The 22,057-nt window shown below is 37.5% G+C and overlaps 1 protein-coding gene across 17 annotated transcripts in view; it reads right to left on the reverse strand.

Annotated features, from left to right (window-relative positions):
* The window catches only part of Dlg1 (discs large MAGUK scaffold protein 1), a 192,978-nt gene that overhangs the window by 160,197 nt on the left and 10,724 nt on the right, over positions 1 to 22,057 (reverse strand). For 14 of the 17 annotated variants that reach the window (XM_075967258.1, XM_075967250.1, XM_075967240.1 and 11 more), the window contains exon 4: positions 13,181 to 13,347. In XM_075967258.1, coding sequence (XP_075823373.1) covers positions 13,181 to 13,347 — 167 coding nt within the window. Of the gene's footprint in view, positions 1 to 585; positions 1,182 to 13,180; positions 13,348 to 22,057 lie in introns of those variants that run through there. The other 3 variants (XM_075967340.1, XM_075967331.1, XM_075967274.1) reach the window with 3 other exon arrangements.

The following is a 22,057-nucleotide window of genomic DNA, read 5'->3' on the forward strand; positions in this document are numbered from 1 at the left end:
AAAAACTAAAATGGAGTTTTGAAAACCCAAATGTAAAGTTTAAATGTAAGTACCTGAAATTATAACCATACAGTCATACAAGGACCACAAACTGGTGCTTAGAAATCAAAGTTGTCTACTTGGAGACTAAGTGAGGCATGCTGGACTCAGAACAAAAAGCAAAGCAGGTTTTAAAAGTATTTCAAGAAGTGCTGAGCAAGTTCACGATTCTCCGTTCAGACCAGTATCTACCTAACAACACAGTGAGAACCCGACTGTTTAAAAAGAATAGTCAGAAACTGTAGGCAAAACGAGCCATACTTTCAGCTAACATGCCATGTCCAGGGAAAGAGAAGAACTCTGAGAAAATACAAGACCTAAACATACAAAGGCTTTCCATATCCATACTGTTAGGAGGAAAACTGCCTGTAAATCTCAGAGGGAAAAAAAAATCAGTTTTGCATACTATTTTTACCTTCCTGAAATACATTTCAAACTACTGCCTTTGCTAACTATGCATCACATAAACCCAAGCATCTATCTGCAAGCATCTAACAATGGCTATGTTTCAGGTTAAAGAATGAGCACAGAAAATCTAAATCTTACCTTGGTGGTTACAATGCACAGGCAATCCATTATTCTACCATTACAATATTATAAACATAAAGCAAAACTATTCAAATTGTCTAGTTCAACAACAAAAAACTTCAAATAAAAAAGTTGTTAGATAAAATCGTAGATGAAAAGTTATAACTGTGCCAAGATCTCGCCAGGATCCATTCTTAGAGATAGCAATTTTTCTACTATCTGAAATATAAGAAGCCAGAATGCATCACGTGCCCTACAATCTTCTTTATGTAATCTGTATCTGAAGAACTTGAAATTATCCAACAAAACACTGTGGAGCTTGCTGGGGTTTATTCCGTAAGAGCCCACTGCTGCTTCAGATGCTACTTCATTAATCCCTCTTTTCAAGATCCGTTGCCAGGGAGTCATCTGATTAAATGCCTCACAAGGAGGGTTCCCAAGCACAAATTTAAATCTGTTTCTCCTTGTTTGATATAGTGTAGATATTCAAAGAACTGCCAAAGAAGAAGAAAATCACTAGAAAAATGCAAGCAAACATTTCTTCACTAAACCATTTCAGCAACTGCAGTCTGCAAAGTAATGACTTTCTCAGGCAGTAATGAATGGAATATTCCAAGTGTTATTTTTGAGAAGGGGAGCAGGGAGAACAAAGTAATAATGTAAAACATCACTAAAACTTACATTTCCTCTCCTTACCAAAACAGACAACATTTTATCACTGAAGTCAGATTTTTACTTTATTATGTTACCAAGTCCATCCCAATCCCTTGTCCCTCAGGTACAGGGAGGAAGCGCCACAAGGAGGCAGGTATAACTGTACCATATCAAACTCCTAAGTAAGTACTCATTTTTAACCCGGAGACCTCCTAACTTTTTAAATGGTGTCTGGTCCTTACAATCAAAACCTAACAGAAAAGGGAAAGGACACAGAGATGCCAAGTGGCTTTCAATTTCATAAGCTTCCAACTCCCCTATAAAAACATATAGTAAGGAAGAGTACTATCTGCAATTCCAATACCTTAAATAAAATTTATCATTCTTTAAAGCAGAATACTAGAAACAACGTACGTAATATTCAAACACTGACAGGGCATTGCATTTTTTGAAGGAAAATAGAGAATTTAGTTGATTTCTTTGTGTTCAGAAATTTCATAAAAAGAGAGAAGGTCTCCCTCAGCATGGCAGACTTCCAAAAAGTGAAGGCTGGACAATCCCTATAGGAAATAAGAAACATGGTCCAACCCATTAATAAGCTATATAAGCAGTCATTTTCTTTCTTGGGTAGGAGCACACACTCAGTTTTCCCTTTTATAAAACACACTTTAAGAGTTCTTCCCTTTACTTCTGTTATAATTTCTATATTCAATAGCTATTACGTTCCAACAAGGGCAAAACTCAAGAATGTCTCCTGCATCTATTGTTTTGTCCTCATCAATTGAGGGTTAGCATATTGTGACCAGGACATAACCGCGGCTCAATATGTGTTGATGACTGAGTAACATGTAAACTGTAGGTGATTAGAAAATTAAATTTTTGAATTGATTCTAAAAATGAGACACCTCATTTTCCCAAGACTACTTCTAAAATATCTCTCCTAACTCAATTATAAATTTGTAAGAGTATAGATTAAATGGCCAAATAGCCAAGTTTAAATCTGAGTCACCTTGATGCATATTTAACAAGTCACACTTTAGAAAATAATTTTAGTTGGACTTTATATTCTTCTTAGACACAGTCATCTGTATAATTACATTCCTCTAGTCAGATGTGGGCTGCAGAGACGGTTTGATAAAATGCTTGCCTTGTAAGCACCTGAGTTTAATGCTCATATTCTACATTTAAACTTTTAAAAAGTAAATAAAAAGATATATACGACAATACCCGGGGCTTGATGGCCAGCCAGCTTAACCTAAATTGGCATGGCACGTTCCAGGCCCATGAAAGACACTGTCTCAAAAACACAGGTGGACAGCAGAGATTGTTCTCTGGTCTGAACACACAAGTGCATATGTGCCTGCATACTTGCCTCCCATACACACATCTATGTGTGTACACGCGCGCACATAAACACACACACACACACAAATTAAATCTACTTAACTTCAAACAGCAGTTTTACAGAATCTTAGTTGCATGAGATGTTGCTCTTTCTAAATTAAAATATCACCTGACCATTTATCCACCTGACCATTTATCCAATCTTCTACTAGCACCCATTTTAAGTTCATCTATTTTTCCTATTTGGACAGTAGTTGTACATATACAATGTCTATGATGTAACCAGTTAACTGTATTACCTGTTTTAATGTGCTTGTCTTTCAATAAAGCTTGAATATAGCATCTCATACTCAAGGTTGATCATTTAATCTGTACTAAATTCTATACTTACTCCACCTATCAACAGCCAAACTGGCACTGACAAGTCACATTTTTCTTTTGGTTTTTTTGAGACAAGGTTTCTCTGAAGCTTTGGAGCTGTCCTGGAACTCACTCTGTAGATCAGGCTGGCCTCAAACTCAGAGATCTGCCTGCCTCTGCCTTCCGAGTGCTGAGATTAAAAGCATGTGCCACCACTGCCAGGCTGACAAGGCACATTTTAAATCAATGTGTTCCTTTCAAGTCATTTCCTCTTTGAAATGATTTAGAAGTTACCCTGTAATACAAGCAACTTTAAAAGATTTAAAATAACCCTTCAGAGATGACAATATCTCACATAATATCTAGGAACAAAAGATAATCAACATTGCTTCAGAATACCAGTGACTTGTTAAACCATGATGGTGTGATAGGGAACAAAATGCTCCACCTTAAACAACAAAAACACAAACACTGGCCGGGCGTTGGTGACGCACGCCTTTAATCCCAGCACCTGGGAGGCAGAGGCAGGCGGATCTCTGTGAGTTCGAGACCAGCCTGGTCTACAGAGCTAGTTCCAGGACAGGCTCCAAAGCCACAGAGAAACCCTGTCTCGAAAAAAAAAACCAAAAACACAAACACTGGACATGTATAAAGGAATAGTTTTCAGGTACTGAAAAGGGGCAGTACAAACCAATGAACCTGTATGAGGGGGGGAAATAGAAGATGAGCCCTGTAACTGTCCAGTCAAGGGAGAACTCAACACAGCCCAGTGATATGTGAGGAGACCTAAGTGAAAACTCAGTATGGTCAAGGTGTCCAAAAGCATGGGAAGAGTAAGCAGAAGGGATGGGCTGCACAGGCAGGGCGCCCTCAAATAGCCAGATTAGCCGTGATCATCTTGATCAGCAAAGACATCAACTTGAGGTAAAGAAAAATCTAGGAGGTGGAGGAAGGAGAAAGTGTCCGGCCCCAGGATTCACATAGCACCAAGAATAACAGAATATTCCTACTAGGCAGGACAGACAGGATTGAGTATGGCCACAGTCTGGGAACAAAATTAGCCTCACACTAAAGGCTTCCAGGTATTGCTTAAAAACAAACAAACAGACCCAAAAAGAGGAACATGGGATGTACCACTCATATTTGGTTTCTAGCCATAAATAAAGGACATTGAGCCTATAATTAGAGAAGCTAAATAAGAAGGAGAACCCAAAGAAAAACATATAGGCATCCTCCTGAATATTAACCTTCATCAGGCGATGAAAGGAGACAGAGACAGAGACCCACATTGGAGCACCGGACAGAAATCTCAAGGTCCAAATCAGGAGCAGAAGGAGAGAGAGCACGAGCAAGGAACTTAGGACCGCGAGGGGTGCACCCACACACTGAGACAATGGGGATGTTCTATCGGGAACTCACCAAGGCCAGCTGGCCTGGGTCTGAAAAAGCCTGGGATAAAACCGGACTCGCTGAACATAGTGGACAATGAGGACTACTGAGAACTCAAGATCAATGGCAATGGGTTTTTGATCCTACTGCACATACTGGCTTTGTGGGAGCCTAGGCAGTTTGGATGCTCACCTTACTAGACCTGGATGGAGGTGGGTGGTCCTTGGACTTCCCACAGGGCAAGGAACCCTGATTGCTCTTTGGGCTGACGAGGGAGGGGGACTTGGTTGGGGGAGGGGGAGGGAAATGGGAGGCGGTGGCGGGGAAGAGACAGAAATCTTTAATAAATAAATAAATAAAGCCAAAAAAAGAATATTTAAAAAATAAAATAATAACCTATGTTTACAACAAACAAAAATTCACAACATCTGCCAAACTTTCAAGCAAGCAAACAAAAAGAAAAAAAAACAATGACCATATTAGGAGATATAGAAAATAAAAAGTAACCAAATTGAAATTCTAGAGAGTATTAAAATTTCTGATTTTTTTTCTGACTGGAATTAATGATACTACATTCAATAAATTAAGATACAAAAACTGTCCAAAATGAGGAAAAATTATCATCTTAGTAAGGTGTGGGACACATCCAATCAAACTAGTTTACAACTAATTGGAATCCCTGAAGAAAAGAGATGGGTGAAATCTCTTTCTCACGTTTAACCCCTGGGGTCTTGTTCAAGCTAGGCAAACATTCTACCCACTGATCTATAGACCCCAGTCAGTACTCATTGTTAGATTGTATTTTGAGATAGGGTCTCACTAAACTGTATAGAGTGGCCCTGAACTCACTCTGTAGTCCAAACAAGCCTCAGACTTGGAATATTTACCTTTTATTGAACCTATCTACTCACCTACCTATTTATTTTGTATATAGGTGTTTTACCTAAATGTACCTACATAGCACCTGTGTGTGCCAGCGGGAGTAAAATTCCCTGAGACTACATTACAGGAGGTGTGAGCCGCCATATAGGTGCTGGAAATTGAACCCCAGTCCTCTGGAAGCAGAGCCAGTGCTTTTCACCACTAAGCTTTCTTGTCTCAGACTCAAGAGTAGTTGAGATTTACAGATTGTGTCACCAGATGCCACTAAGTAAGTCAATTTTTCCAATGTGGGTAAAAACTATAAACCTACAAACTCAAAGTCAATGAATTCTAAGCATATGTCTGTGCATCAGTGCATGAGTGCATGAGTGTGTGTGTGTGTGTGTGTGTGCGCGCGCGTGCGTACGCACACATGCAAACAAACTTTTCTGTAGATATGAGGTTTTTCCAAAACAAAATTGAGAGAAACATAGAAAGGGTCTAAATTAACTGTAAAATATGGGTCCCTAAAGAAAGTTACCAAGTCAGGAAAATCTGGGCAGTTCAACGGTTGAGCACACATTCCATCTCTTAAGAAGAAAAGTACAAAGAGGCAAACAGAGATTAGTCTATACCAAAAGAGGTGTGAAGACCTCACATTAAAGGTTTTGAACAGAGCCTTCAAGGTGCATAAGGTGCAACAATACTTTAAAGAATGCACAGAATTGTGTGTCATTTTTCAGATTGTGGTATGGATTATAGATGAGCATGAAAAGAAAAATAAAAGTGATTAAAAACAGGCCAGCTGTGGTGGCACACATCTTTGAACCCAGTGCTTGAGAGGCAGAGGCAGGCAGAACTCTGTGACCTTGAGGCCATCCTTGCCTACAAACAGAGTTGCAGAACTATCAAGAAACAGAACAGAGAAACCCTGCTTTGTTTGTTTTTCTTTTTGGTAGGGGGAGGTAGGGCAGAAAATCTTAGTGATCCTAAAACACTTTGCATTAATCCTAATTTGGGCTATATTAAAATCTGAACATTAAAAAAACAGGTTGCTGGGCATGAAAGCAAATGTCTTTAATCTCAGCACCAGGAGGCAGAAGCAGACAATTTCTGTAAGTTCAAGACCAGCCTAGTCCACACAGAGAGTTCCAGGACAGTCACAGGTACATAGTGAGACCCTGTCTCAAAAAAAAAAGTAGTAGTAGAAAAAGCAGGACCAAGAATTAGAGGAAATATTTTAATATACATATAAGACAAGGAAATTATATCCAGATAGAGATCTTGTTTATTATAAAATAGAAGTTTTTGTTTTGTGGATCGGTAAGAAATTTGAACAGATACTTCACTGAAGAAACAAAATGACCAACTGGGGGTTGGAGCACTGTCTCAGCAGTTAAGAGCAAGTGTTGCTCTTGCAGAAGACTTGGGTTCAAGTCCCAGCACCCACACAGTGACACACAATCATCGGTAACTCCATTTCCAGGAGATCTGATCCCTCCTGACCTCTGTGAGCACCAGGCACAAATGTGGTGCGCATACATACACGTAGGTAAAGCATTCAAAATAAATAAATAAATCCTAGACTTTTTTAAAAAACGAACTGATAAATGAAAAGGTGCTTTTTAATTGTTATTTTCTCTAATGACAGGAAAATTAAAAAACAAACCAACCACTCATCATGAAGAATTTCTACATACCTCCTACGCTTGTAACAGAGTTAGTTCTTTAATATATTTTAAAGTCAACATCTAGAAGGCTAAATTTAGACTTTAGTTGTGCACATGTGCTTGTAACTGTCCTGACTCCAAAATTTTCTAGTTAAAATAAATGCTATGATGTTGTGGGGCATTATTTTAACTAGGCAAAAGGTGTATTACATTTGTTTATGCTGCATTTGTTTAACAATGTAAGGATGTGTGTTTAATTATGTAAAGATGTGTTGCATTTGTTTCACCTTGTCTGCCTAAGGCACCTGATTGGTCTAATAAAAACCTGAATGACCAATAGCTAGGCAGGAGAGGGATAGGCAGGGCTAGGAGGCAGAATAAAGAGAAGGAGAAATCTAGGCTTGAGAAGAGGAGGAGAGAACGAGAGAAAGGCCCAGGCCAGAAGCCAGGCAACTGCCAGTAAGACAGGAGAAGCCATAAAAGTTAAGATATACAGAAGGAAAGAAAGGTAAAAAGTCTTGAGGCAAAAGGTAAATAAAGAGAAACAGGTTAATTTAAAAGAGCTAGCCAGAAAACAGTCTAAGTTAGGTGGAGCATTCAAAACCAGTCATGATTTGAGAGCTGGTTGGTGGACCAAAAGAAAAAGCCTAGTACACTAAGATGAAAAAGAGATTATCTCTCCACATCACTTAGATAATTTTCCTGCTAGGATGAACTCTAAAGGGCTGGAAAAGTGAAGTTATAGATAACTAACAAGCACAATAAAATAATAATACTGAAAGAAAGACTATGTGCTCTTTCAGACAACTAACCTCACTCCCCCCACCTCTTTTTTTGTTTTCTCAAAACAGGGTTTCTCTGTGTAGCCTTGACTGTCCTGGAACTCAATCTAATCTGTAAACTAGGCTGGTCTTGAACTCACAAAGATCTGCCTGCCTCTGCCTCCCAAGTGCTGGAATTACAGGCCTGCACCACCACCACCTACCTACCTGCTGTTTTCTTTTTAACAACATACTTTATGGCATATAACCTGCTTTATTCAATATAAACATATACTCTGACAATGGAAGTATATTTAATAATATATTAAATTGGAACAATTAAATTCAACCATAAATTGAAACAATGATACACTGAAAAATGCAGCGTGTGACTGCATGGCTGATGGGCAGGGGTGGAGCCTAAATTCAAGAGAGAAGTCTTGCAGGCAGGGCTACAGTTCAGTCATAGCGAATTTTCCCAGGCTGAACGTGGGAAAAGACCAAAATTCAAAATCTGAAGTATGCTTTGTACTGAACTCTATCACTTTCACATTATCATAAACTCAAATATAATAAGTAAATCAAGTTGAGAACCATCTATAGAATATATACAGAATTTATATTTATCTTAGCATTTATGTATTTATATTTACATATAGTATATAAAATACATAAATATATATTAAAATATACAAATACACAGCTTAAATAGCTACAGTAAAATGTTTTACCTTAAAACTTTTGCTTTGTATGTTTATGTGTATATACAAGCAAACATGAACACAGCGCCACAGCACACGTGCAGAGGAGTGGACAACCTGTGGAAGTCAGCTCTTTCCATCTACCATGTGAGTCCTCAGAAGCCACCTTTATCCTTCAAGCCATGTCACTGACACAGCATGCTTTTTTGTTTCCTTGTCTGAGACAGGGTTTCTCTACATAGCCCTGGCTGTTCTGGAACTCACTCTGTAGACCAGACTGGCCTTGAACTCAAGAGATTTACCTGCCTATGTAATAGGAATAAAAGCATGCACCATCACTGTCCAGCCAGTATGATGTTTTTAAACCAGTTCCTTACTGGTAACCATTTATAGACTTCTTCCTGTCTCCTACTGATTAATATTACATAGATTACTGCATTGGGCACATCTTTAATTATTTTATGAGAAAATAAATCCTGGAACATTGGTCACATAATTATATACAATTGTCTCTCAATTATTACCCTCCTCTACCAACCATGTAAGTTTCTGTGTACTCATTTAGCTCATCTTTAACAAGCTAATCATTTGAAAACAATCCCTTGTCAGTTTAAATTTGCGTTTATTTAATGTGAGGTTTGCTGTTCTGTATTTTTTTCTATAAACTACTCATTCACATGCTTTGGTCACTTTCCTATTGAAGTCTGGTTATAGTTTGTGTTCTTAGGTTGAAATGGTCACTAAAGAAAACTAGTCCTAATATGTTATGTGAAATTATTTTTTTGTTTTTGTTTGCTGGTTGGTTGGCTGATTTTTTTTTTTAATATTTTGGGAGAAGGGCTCACCTACTACATAGCAAAAGCTGGCCTCAAACTCAAAATACTCCTGGCTTAATATCTAGAATACCGGGATCAGAGGCAAGCATCACCACACCAGCAACGAATCAACAGTTCTATAATTAAAATCTAATCTTAGTTGAAAAAAATTCTACAGTCAGCATTCTTGACTTCGAAGATCACACATAGGGCTCCACACTAGGCAAGTGCTTTATCATCAAGGTACATCCCCAGCCTTTCTTTTCCAACTCAGATAGGGACAGAACCCAAGGTCTCACATTTGCTAGCACTTAGCTATATGGCCAAGTCTACACTTGTTTTTTACAGTTTATTTTGAAGCCGGATTCTAGTTCCTCAGCTGACCTTAAACTCATGATCACCCTGAGCCTAAGTCTCTGGTTTGCAGTTGTTTTTTGTGTTGCAGCTCTTAGAAAAGGTATCCTTTAACCAGATGTGGTGCATGCCATTAATCCCACCCTCGGGAGGCAGAGGCAGGCGGCTCTCTGAGTTCGAGACCAGTCTGGTCTACAGAATTAGTTCTAGGAGAGCCAGGGTTACACAGAGAAAACCTGTCTTGAAAAACCAAAATAAAAAAAAAAGGTTTCTTTTATCCTAAAGACATAGAAAAACTTGTTCTAATGGTCTTGTTTTTTAATCCTTTGGCTCTTTCAGCCACTTAAAATGTGATACCAGGAACAGAACAGTACATTCTTTCTGTGATAATAACCCAGTAAATTAGGCAATTTCTCCCACTTCATCTTCCTTTCATTAAAGTCATATACTCTCTCAAAGTAATTATTTTTATTAAAACAAAACGCCTCTTAAAAAAATGAATAAAATACAAGGGAAAAAGGAGGAGCTAGCAATGTAGGTCAACAGTAAAATGCCTTGCACCAAAGCAAGCCACCTATAATTGATCATCAGCACTCTTGTGGGGATGGAGGGAAACCTTTGTCCTCAAAACAGTTTTAAAAAACATTATGCTAAACATCTCCCCAGGGATATACATGTTCAAAGTAACCGAGAGACATAAAAAAAAGTCACTAAGAAAATAAGACATCATTTTAAAAATAAATTATATTGAACTTAATTTTACTATATTAGGAAAAAAGGTAACATCATAAGGTTAACTAAAAAAGATTTGGCAAGATGTATACCAGTTACCAAGTGTAAGTAAATAAATAAAACAAAGAAAACTGGATAAATGCCTTTAAATGCAAAGATTTACATCATTAAGAGAAAACAGAAACTTTTATGAAGCTCAAACAAGCTTCATAAAAGCAAACACTGTAAAAAAAAAAAGGTAGGATCACACTGCATGTCATTTCTGTCAGAAAAAGGTTGCCTATACAAGATTTAGTATATGAGTATAATAATAACTTAAATCTTGTTTAAAGTAAAATAACCTTAGGATTTTCAAGTTATCTTTCACTTTGTAATTAAATAAAAGTGTATTTTTGCATTTGTTTGATTTGGGTCAGTGTGCTCCAAAGTCTTTTCAGCCACAAACATGACTCAAACAAAAGATCAAGTCAGTGATCACTTAGTCAAGCCTCCCATCCAAAAGCAGCAAGAATGAATGGTAAGAGGGGAACTAAATCTCCAAACATTTCAGAGTTCTCATAACTGCCTGTCAGTGTGTTTTAAACTTCTTACATTTTCAGACTAACATCTGTCAAGTAATTTGCTACAAAAACAGTAGTTCCTAATAACAGACCTTACTCAAGTTTGGCATATACATTTCCCCATAAAAAATAATCTAGAAATTGATGGACAGATCCCAATGTTCCTCCTAAGAGTCCATCCATGAATGGGTATGAATTTCCCACAGGAAATACCATGTCCTATCCTTTCTCACATATTTTCCAAACTACTCACATCTAATATTTCTTATTTAAAATTTCTCACTCCTCTCTTTGCTTGAGCCTTCAGCATGTCTAGATAATTTAAGCGGCAAAGAAACCAGAGCTGTACACAGCATTCTAGGTATCAGTATTTCACATATTTATAAAATATATATGTTTTTAAAGTATCTTTTCCTCGGGGTTGGTGATAAACTTAAGGGGTCTCCTGCATGTCAGACATGTACTCTACACTAACTATAACTTTTAATCTCCAATATAATGTTGATGAAACTCAATACATTTGTGCTGGCTAGTCTTAAGTCAACTTCTCACACAAACTAGTTATCTGAAAGGAGGGAACCACATTTGAGAAAATGCCTCCATTAGATCTGGCTGTAGGGTATTTTCTTAATTAGTGATTGATGGGAGGAGGGCCCAACCAATTGTGGGTGGTTCCACCCCTGGACTGGTGGTCCTGGGTTCTCCTAAGAAAGCAGACTGAGCCGGGCCGTGGTGGCCTTTAATCCCAGCACTCGGGAGGCAGAGGCAGGCGGATCTCTGTGAGATCAAGGCCAGCCTGGTCTACAGAGCTAGTTTCAGGACAGGCTCCAAAGCCACAGAGAAACCCTGTCTCGAAAAACCAAAAAAAAAAAAAAAAAAAAAAAAATAGGTAAACATGAAAAAGTCAATGTTCTTAAACCTTAACATTTTTTAAAAACAAGTCTTTTAACCTAGGACTAAGACAATAAACATGAAATAGAAAATGTAATTGGCTGGGTTTATCTGTGCTGCTAAACATCTGAGAATAATTTATGTAAAAGAAAAGCACATTCGCCACAGTTCTGGAGGCTAGAAAGCCTAGACTATGATGTAGTGTCCCTGGCTTCACTTTCACAGGCAGAGGGCAAACCTAAATTTCAGCATAAGGCTTCTTTTATAAGGGCCTTAATCCCACTCAAGAGGAACAAACCCTCATGACCTAACCACATCCCTCCCCTCCCCACTTCTAGACTAGAGACTGAATCCAGGGTCTCAGGCATGCTAGGCAACTTATTCTTGAACGAAAACATTTATTTGAATCACAGCAATAACTACAAAAATTTTTAAAACTGCATTTGAAATAGACCACTGGATGAACTATTATTAAGGCAAATGATATTCAACCAAAACAGGAGATGGTAAAGCAAATTATCCAGGAAAATGTAATTTTAAAGAAGAGCAAAGAAAGCACAAATACAATCAAAGATAAATGTGTAAGATTTACTAAAGCGAATTATTAATTCAATGTTAAGAAATTTGATAACCAAAGGCGGATTTGCTCGAAACTAGCCAAGTAAGTTGGGTCCATCACTTTCAGATTTCTTTTTTTCAGCTTTAAAATATAGAAGAGGAATTGTGCTCATTCACATTGCTCTAAAATGCTAGTTATGCAACAACATATTAAGTAAAACAAAGTTAAAGCTGACTGCTTCGTCACAATGCGCTCCACTGCTGCTACCCACCCCCACTTCTCTGACTTATTACTCATCAAACAGAAGCTGATTCACTTTTTCAGGCACAGTCTAGTACTAACCAGAAGGAACTAGAATCAAATTTAGGGACAAGCACTTTTAAATGACTAACGCTTCTCAGGCAGAATCATCATTACAAAATGCTACACCACATCCAACTCTACTAGCAACAATACAGCACAAACGATAAAAAAACACTACCAATTACCAAGACAGTTATTAAAACTCAAAGAAGTAGGCAGTTTTAACTACAGAAAAATGTAAAAACCAATGCTGACTGGAAGGACTGCTAGTCTTCAGTTGAATTTTAATACAATTCTTCAAACCAATAAAAAAAAAATTCTATTAGTAAGGGCTCAGAGCCACAATTGTAGTCTTTCTCTAGGCAAAATGACCAAAGCAAAACCATCTTTTCAAACTACAATGGCCACATTAATAATTACAGAAATGGAGCATTCTGAGGTCTACCATGTAAGACACTTTCTATTATCCTAAAACAACTATTTCCGACCTCAACAAGTTACAAACTTCAAGGCAGAATCAAGAGATTCTCTACATTCTAAGAATACATTTTAACTCTATTCTGTTATCTCATTACTTCCACAAAATATCCATCTTAAAAAAAACAAAAACATTAACAAATTGATCACTAAAAATTGATTCTGTAAAAGCTTTATCTTACCTCTATAGGAGGGCTAAGGCTGCCGGGCAATGTTTCTGAAGTCACAGTAGTGCTTGGAAGGCTGGCAATCTCCCAAGTATTCACAGGCTGAATTGGTTCAGACTGCTTTGAATGATCTACACATTTTGGATTATCAAGTAAGGTCACTTCATAAAATTCTTGAATATCTAGAGATAAAGAAAATGAAAATTTCAAAAGCATTTTTATCTCCTAAACTATGCAATGCTAAAACAACATAATTCAAAGGCAACTTCTTACTCTTATTAGAAAAATAAGACACAACTTTTTTGTTGTTGTTGGTTTCTTTGTTTTTTTTTTTTGTTTTGTTTTGTTTTGTTTTGTTTTTTTGAGACAGGGTTTCTCTGTGTAACAATCCTGGTTGTCCTGGAACTCACTCTACAGACCAGGCTGGCTTTAAACTCCGAGATCTGCCTGTCTTTGCCTCCCAAGTGCTGGGATTAAAGGCTTACACCACCCCACACACAGCTCAACCACATACTTTGAACATTAGATCATTTCCTCATTTCATTATGTCACAATTACATCAAAATCTGCAGGATACTGTGTAAAGTCATAAGTATTTTACATGTTAAAAGTCAGCATTTTGGAGATGGCTCACAGTTTAGAGTGCCCAGTGGTTAAGAGTGCTCAATGTTCTTGCAGAGGTCCTCAGTTGGGTTCCCAGCACCCACATCAGAGAGGTCACTATTGCCTAAAACTCCACCTCCAAAATAACCCAATGCCCTTTTGTGGTCTCTGAAGGCACCTGCACGTCCATGTACATAACCCTACACACAACACACACATTCACACGATATTAAAAACTTAAGGCCCCATGCATGGGAAAGGAGCTCACAAGCCCACCTTAGCTGCAAATCCACAGGCAGCTGACAAATGCTGGGAGAGGCAATTTTCTTTGAGGGAAGCCCATACCCATGCACATAAAAGCAGCACTAGTTAGGCTCAGCAGGTCATTTAAACAAACTGTACTGGACATGAAGGTGGGAGGTAGATAAGGGGGAAGAGTCTAGGGGAATTGATGGGAAAATTATAGGGCAGATATGATCAAAATACACTGTATACATACATGTATAAAATTTGCAAATATATTTTTAAAAAGTCCTATGTTAAGATTCTAACCTTTACCAATTTGCTACATGAATGAGAAAATTACTACTCCTTTGATTTGTCTCACTGAAAACTATTTAAGAACTGAGCATAATGAAGTGCCAAGGATGCTAGCATATAATAATAATAAACAGTGATTAGTATTGTAATTACAAACTGTTTCAGATCAATCATTACTAATGTTTTACATCTTTATCATTAGTCTTCAGACCAGGAATATAAATCTTCAAATATACCACAAAAGTGAATATATGAGCCGGGCGGTGGTGGCGCACGCCTTTAATCCCAGCACTCGGGAGGCAGAGGCAGGTGGATCTCTGTGAGTTCGAGGCCAGCCTGGTCTACAAGAGCTAGTTCCGGGACAGGCTCCAAAAGCTACAGAGAAACCCTGTCTCGAAAAAAACTAAAAAAAAAAAAGTGAATATATGTATAATTACTTTTATTATATATATATTTTTTTCTTTTTTTCTTTTCCAAGACAGTTTCTCTGTAGCTTTGGAGCCTGTCCTGGAACTAGTTCTTGTATACCAGGCTGGCCTCGAATTCACAGAGTTCCGCCTGCCTCTGCCTCCCAAATCCTGGGATTATAGGCATGCGCCACAACAGCCCGACATGAATATATTTTTTTAAAGTTAAGAAAAACCAAAGAACGAGGACATCTCCAACTCCTCTAGTCTACATATCCAAGAGGAAGTGAAAAACAACCACAAAACCCTGAAAGAAACTAAATGTTTATTTAGAATAGCACAGCATAATTTAAAAGATGAAATTACTTTGTTCCCAGTTGAAATTATGTGAATTTACTATATAATAGCCACTGCTAATATTAATATTATTAGTATATTATATGTATTAATATCATTATACAATATAATAATATTATCAGTGGCTATTCATTTAGTAACACTAAGCGACAATACATAATGTTTAGATTTTGCACTGTGAGTTCTTTAGTCATTTGCTGTTATAATTTAGAATTCCTTAAAGAGAGGGAATTATTTAATAGCCATTATGGCCATTATCCTGTATAAATCATCAACAATGACTATTAATAACATTTAATGTAACTTTCACTTCTTGTTTCTTACTATTTTGAAAGTATCATTAGGCCCTTTAAAAACATCGCATAGGACAATGAGACAGACAGCTCAGCAAGGTAGGAGTGCTTGTCATCAAGCCTGAGAGTTCAATCTCCAGGACCTACACACTGGAGGGAAAGAACTGACTGCCACAAGTTGTCCTCAGATTTCCACACTCAAACTGTGGCACGTGTACACCCACACACAATTATAATAAATAAAATGTAATAAAAATTTCCTTGAAAGCCCACATCTTACAAGGCAGCAGGGACAATGCAATTCTATTTTAAGCTTTAATAACCAGCAGAATTTTAAAAATCCGAGTACTAGTTAAAAATAACATTAGTACACTAATGATAAAATTAACCCATTTCACCAGCTGTTAAAATTATTCCTAGGCTGGAAAGATGGACACATGGCTAAGATGGCTCTAGTAGAGGACAGTCCTTAACCCCAGCTACAGAGGATCTAGCATCCATCACCTTATGGCCTCTTCACAGCCCAGGCAAATACATACAGGCTGATAAAACACTCTTATAAATAAAATGAAAACAGTAAGTCCTTAAAAAAAAAAAGAATATTACCAGAGAAAATTGGATGTGAAAGCATTTCATGGGCCAGAAATCACTGTATAGAAAACTAACACATAACCATCATGAAGAAACCAAAAATTCAAAATCACTGTATCTCCTATAAGGTATCAACACCAAATCACTAAGCTTCAATCTCAATAGAGTCTTCAGACCTAATTTCTAGCTCACAGGAAGTACAGCAAAAGAAGAACAAGCCATTAGAATAAGATCCGAACTGGACACTAACCTCCTCAGAAAGCCAAAGCCACACAAGGGAAAAGGAATCACTTCAATGTAAGGACTGTCCTGCATTTTGTACAAAAGAAGTAAAGATACAGCACCGACTGCAGTGTCAGAGCCTTAATTGTTGGTAATTAGGGTGGGTAGGCAGCCAGAAATGGCAATGGAAGAAGTTAGGTAACTACAAACTGCCTTCCAGAACACATTAGGGAGTATTTTTATAAAAGTAACTTTTATAAAAGTAAAAGAAGGGGGTTTATGAAGAATACATATTTTATACATGTAGCATATATATGTATGTCTTATCTGTATTTTTAATTAGTAGTACCTACAAACGATATGAAATATACATGAGGTTCTATTATATTATGCCTCCAGAAGCACTGAATAGTTATCAGTATCTAAACAGACTACACTATTGTAAAGTAAGCTTCAAATTTTGAATGCTTATGTGACCTTTTATGCTATAATTAACAAAGCATTATTTTAATAGCAATGCAAGGAAGACCTATACTAGTAATAACCTAAAAACAAAACAAAGCTTTCTGCAATGATAAAAATGAATTTGGCTGCACTGTCCAAGCTCACGCTTTCTATGGCTATTACGTATTTGAAATGTGGCTAGTGTGTTTAAGGACTGGATTTATAAATTTTGCAGGCATAATTTAAATAGTCACCTGGCTAAACACTACTATAGAAATCTAGACTACTATCATTCTAGAGCAGTAACATACTTGACATGCTGGATCAAGGAATAAAGTGTGAATTTTTGGAAATTTTCACAGCATCTTACTTGCCAATTGAAGTCAACTCTACATCTTATAGTCATCTATCAGACAGCCTCTCTCTCTTTCTCTCTCTCTCTCTCTCTCTCTCTCTCTATATATATATATATATATATATATATATATACACATATGTGTGTGTGTGTATGTGTGTGATTATATATGTGCACTTGTGTTAAGTATATATATGTGTGTGTGAAAGGACTGTTTTATAGGTGAATATATATATATATATATATATACATACACACACACACACACACACACACGCACACACACACACACACACACGTATTGATGGAAGTTTCTGTCCCACCTGGTCCCACAGCTGTTCAGTCCCAAAGAAATACACAGAGGCTTATATTAATTATAAATTGTTTGGCCTCTTAGCTCAAGCTTATTAACTAGCTCTTACAACTTAAATTAACCCCTAATTCTTGTCTATGTTTAGCCATGTGGCTTGGTACCTTTCGTTAGTAAGACATTCTCATTTTGCTTTTGCTGCATCTAGCTGGTTACTGACTCTCTGCCTTTTCTTTTCCTAGAATTCTCCTAGTCTGGTTGCCCCACCTATACCTCCTGCCTGGCTACTGGCCAATCAACATTTTATTAAACTAATACAAGTGACAAATCTTTACAGTGTACAAGAGCATTATCCCACAGCGTGTGAGTGTGTGTGTATGTACATTAAATTGGCTTTTAAGATTTTTATTATTTTGTGTGTGGAGGGGTGTTTTGCCTGCATGTCTGTGCACATGCATGAGGTGCCCTCAAAGATAAGAAGAGGGTGTCAGATCTCCTGGGACTGGAGACAGATGTTGGGGATTGAATATGGGTCCTGTGGAAGAGTAGCCAGTACTCTTAACTGCTGAGCCATTGATCCAACCCCATTAAATAGCTCTTTCTAATTAGCCCCATGTAAACTACAACTGGAACTGGAATATAAAATATCAATTCTCTTTTAACTATACCAGAGTTAAAACAAAATGAGCTGAAAAAACACCACTTATATTGGCTATCATAAAACAAAACAAACGGGCAGTGCTGGTACATATCTTTAATCGCAGCACTTGGGAGCCAGAGGCAGGTGAACCTCTGTGAGTTCAAGACCAGCCTGGTCTACAGAGTGAGTTCTAGGACATCCAGGGCTACACAGAGAGATCTTGTTTTGAAAGCAAGTATAAACAGGATATGAAGAAATCAGAACCCTTCTTCACTCATGAGAGTGTAAAATGGTGAAACTGCTATTGAAAGTGGAAGGGTGGCTTCTCAAAGTGTTAAAACACAGAACTGCCGTGTGATCCAGCAATCCCATACCCTGGTGTACAGAGCAAAACAGAAAGGAGAGGAAGAGAGGAGGGGCTGAACCATATTAACAGATCTGTGCACCAATGGTCACTGCAGAAAAGAAGCTGAGAGGTGAAAATTCAACTACCCTCCAAAACTGACTAAATAAAATACAGTATGCATGTACAAAAAAAATATCATTTACTCTCAAAAAGGAATTAAATTCTTAAAGCATTCTATATAGATGGATAAATCCTAAGTGAAATAAGTCAGACATGAAAGGACAAACACTACATTTCATTTACATCAAGTATCCAGAGTATCAAATTCAGACACAAAAAGTAAAATCACTAGGAGTAGAGGGGAGAGAGGTGGAAGAGAATTATTACATTTTAACAGGCATGTGGCACGATCTAGATATTTTCGTTTGTTGTTGAGACATAATTATTACTCAAAAGAGAACTTCAGTTTGAGTTGAAAATAATTAAAAATTAGGGTGCTAAATTTTATATTGTATATACTTTACAACAATAAAAACATCAGAAGAGTTCTAGAATAAAGAATGTTAGGAGTTTGGTAATGAGGAGTAAGGCTATGAAATGCTCTCTTTACAGACACAGCACGGCTGTGGCAAACACAAATGCACAATAGAGGCAGGTGCCTACATAATGCTTATACAAGGCTAGCCCATAAACAGTCACAGATGGGGAAGGGGATCATGGGGCCCCACCTTGATGAGCTATTGGCCACAGAGGGGCTGCTGGGAGAGAGGAAGTCACTGTCTTTGACGACATAGCCACTGGTAAATTACCATGCTCTAGTGGAAAACTTCATATTCATGCACATGTGAGTGACCCTGGTTAAAAGTGGTGGGCCACAAGGCAAAATAACCATCAGTAGCTCATAACCATCTGTAACACCATACCTAAGGATCTGATGCCCTCTCTGGACTCTCTGGGCACCTGGCATGCACATGGTACATAAACATGCAGGCAAAATACCCATACATGTAAAAATAATAAATTATAAATTATTTATATGTATACATATTATATATAAGTATATATTTTTTTAACCCAACAACAAAAATGTCTTTGAGAAAACTGAAGGGAAAGGTAGGGGTGTAACTCAGCGACAGAGTACTTGCCTAGCATATACAAAGCGAGCCCTCATTTAATTAATACGTTGAGTGTATGTGGATATACATAAACATTTTAACTTGTCATACATTTAGAAGTTATTTTAATACAGAGTAAATTGCTGTATTTTAAAATACAAACTTATTATCCTCATCCATCTTTTTAAAATTAGTAAACTTGTGTTTACAGAAAAATCGAATAGAAAGTAGTTTCCGTATCTTCACCTTCTCATTCCCATTTAACATCTCATGCTAGTATGCTGCATTTGTTAAAACTGGCAAGCTATTAATTCGTTGTCATTATCTGAAGACCATAGTTTATATGAGGATTCACTCTGTGTTGTGCACTGACTGATTTTATATGTACATGTGCTGTTCTGACATATGAATCCATCATTGTGACACCATAAGAATAGATAGCCTTAAAAATCTTGTGTGCCCAACTATTCAAATTTCCTCTATTCCTCAAATTCTGAAAACTACTAATCTTCTGGTTACCTCTCTAGTTTTAGGAATCTTACATTACACTGACAGAACATGTGCATGAGCAGTTCATGACAGAAGCCTTAAATGCATCCCTCCTTTTTCACCAAATAACTCAGCTTTAGGAATTTATCCCAAAGTACTTAGTCTCTGGAGACTGGCTTTGCTCCCTTGACGGTACATGTTAAGTTTTATCTTTTACTGCTAATGCTCATTATTGTATGGTTCTACTGTACTTTACCTGCTTACCTACTCAAGAAAATCATGACTCCTTCTAACTTTTACTAATTATCAATAAAGCCGCTATAGATTTTTTTGCAGGGTGTTTTGTTATTTTCTTCATGCCACACTCTTATCACAGAGCTACATCCCAACACCTTGATTTTAATATGCGTTGTGTGTGTTGTTTTAAGGAAACTCATGGTCTCCAGCGTGTTCAAGTCCATGGTCACTTGGCTGTGTTTCTGAGCTTGTTGTAGAACACTGATGGGTAGAAAAATGTGTTGGCAGAAACTATTTACATTATGGTGGACAGGAACCCAAGAAAAGGAAGCTATGTTTAGGTTTTTAACTCATCTGGGATGAAACTCAAGGAGCATAAGTAACTGTTGGGTAATCTGGTGTTAATAGTTTAAAGAAACTGCCCAAATGATCACGATTGTGTCGTTCTACATGCCTACCGGCAGTGTGTTACTGCCATCAAGAAGTCATATCTATCGGTGCTTTGGATTTTAAGCATTGTCGACGCCATGTGGCACTATCTAGGTTTCTGTTTGTTTGGTTTTGAGACAGAATTTTGTTCTGTATCCCAGGCTGGGGTAAATTCAAATAGCCACATTGGAATGAACTTTTTTTGTTGTTGTTGTTGTTTTGATTTCTGAGACAGGGTTTCTCTGTGCAGCTCTGGCTACCCTAAACTCACTCTGAAGACCAAACTCAGAGATCCGCCTGCCTCAGATGTGTGCCACTACTACCAGGCAACAAGTTGGCTTGAACTTTTACACTATGACTATGACTCAGGGTAGTCATTTTCATTGGCAGTGCCCTATGGTACTTGAAGTTAGATAGATAATTACTTGCTATTTCTGACTACTTTAGTAAGCTATCTGTATCTTCTGCTTACTTTTAGTGGATTTTTTGTCAAATCCTACATGGTTTTGGTGGACTTGGGTGCCAGTTCTCTGTCAGATAAATGTTTCACAAATATTTTCTTACTGGCTATCACTTGTCAGTATTCTGTTCCACCAAATAAAATACTTTTTCATAAATTAGGAAGGTCCTCTGTTATGTTAAATTATTGCATATTCCTAGGTCTGTGTTTAAAAGAGCCTGAGTCAGCAGTAGCTTTAGTTCTTACCTTAAGAAACATTAATTTGTGGGGTCTTCTGTTTAGGATGATGTAAGTTATCACCCAAAACTGTAAAGTTTCATTTTCTATTTGAAAATATCCATCCTTCTCCATCTCACTTTCCTGCCTCGCATTCCTACCTTTGAGGCTGTTTCTGGAATGCTATATTTCCTCCTCCTGGGTCATCAAACTAAGAAAGTAACAAAGGTAATAGAAATCTTTTATATAAAGATTTCTGAAATAAGTGACATGATTCCCATTTTTTTATAAACATTGTATGTAATGTGTGTATATGAGTTCAGGCACATGTGTGCCACAGGGCAGACACAGAAGTCAGTGAACAACTTTCAGGGATCAATTCTTCTCTGTTCTGAGGATTGAACTCAGGTCATCAGACTTCTTCTACAAGCATCTTTACCTACTGAACCATCTCTCTGGCCTCAAAACATATTTTTGATGTTTTTTAAAATATATATGACTGCTGTGGGGCAATGATCTTGCACCCAGTGAAGATTTATCAGTTGTATTGCTTTAATAAAACTCTGATTGGCCAGTAGCCAGGCAGGAAGTAGAGGCGGGGCGACCAGAACAGGAGAATTCTGGGAAGAGGAAAGGCTGAGTCTGCAGTCCTCACCCAGACACAGAGGAAGCAAGATGAGAATGCCTGGCTGATAAAAGGTACCAAGCCATGTGGCTAACACAGACAAGAATAATGGACTAATGTAAGTTATAATAGTTAATAAGAAACCTGAGCTAATAGGCCAACCAGTTTATGATTAATGTAGACCTCTGTGTGTTTCTTTGGGACTGAATGGCT

This window comes from Microtus pennsylvanicus, chromosome 1 (genome assembly GCF_037038515.1).
Source record: "Microtus pennsylvanicus isolate mMicPen1 chromosome 1, mMicPen1.hap1, whole genome shotgun sequence".
Classification (NCBI taxonomy): Eukaryota; Metazoa; Chordata; class Mammalia; order Rodentia; family Cricetidae; genus Microtus; species Microtus pennsylvanicus.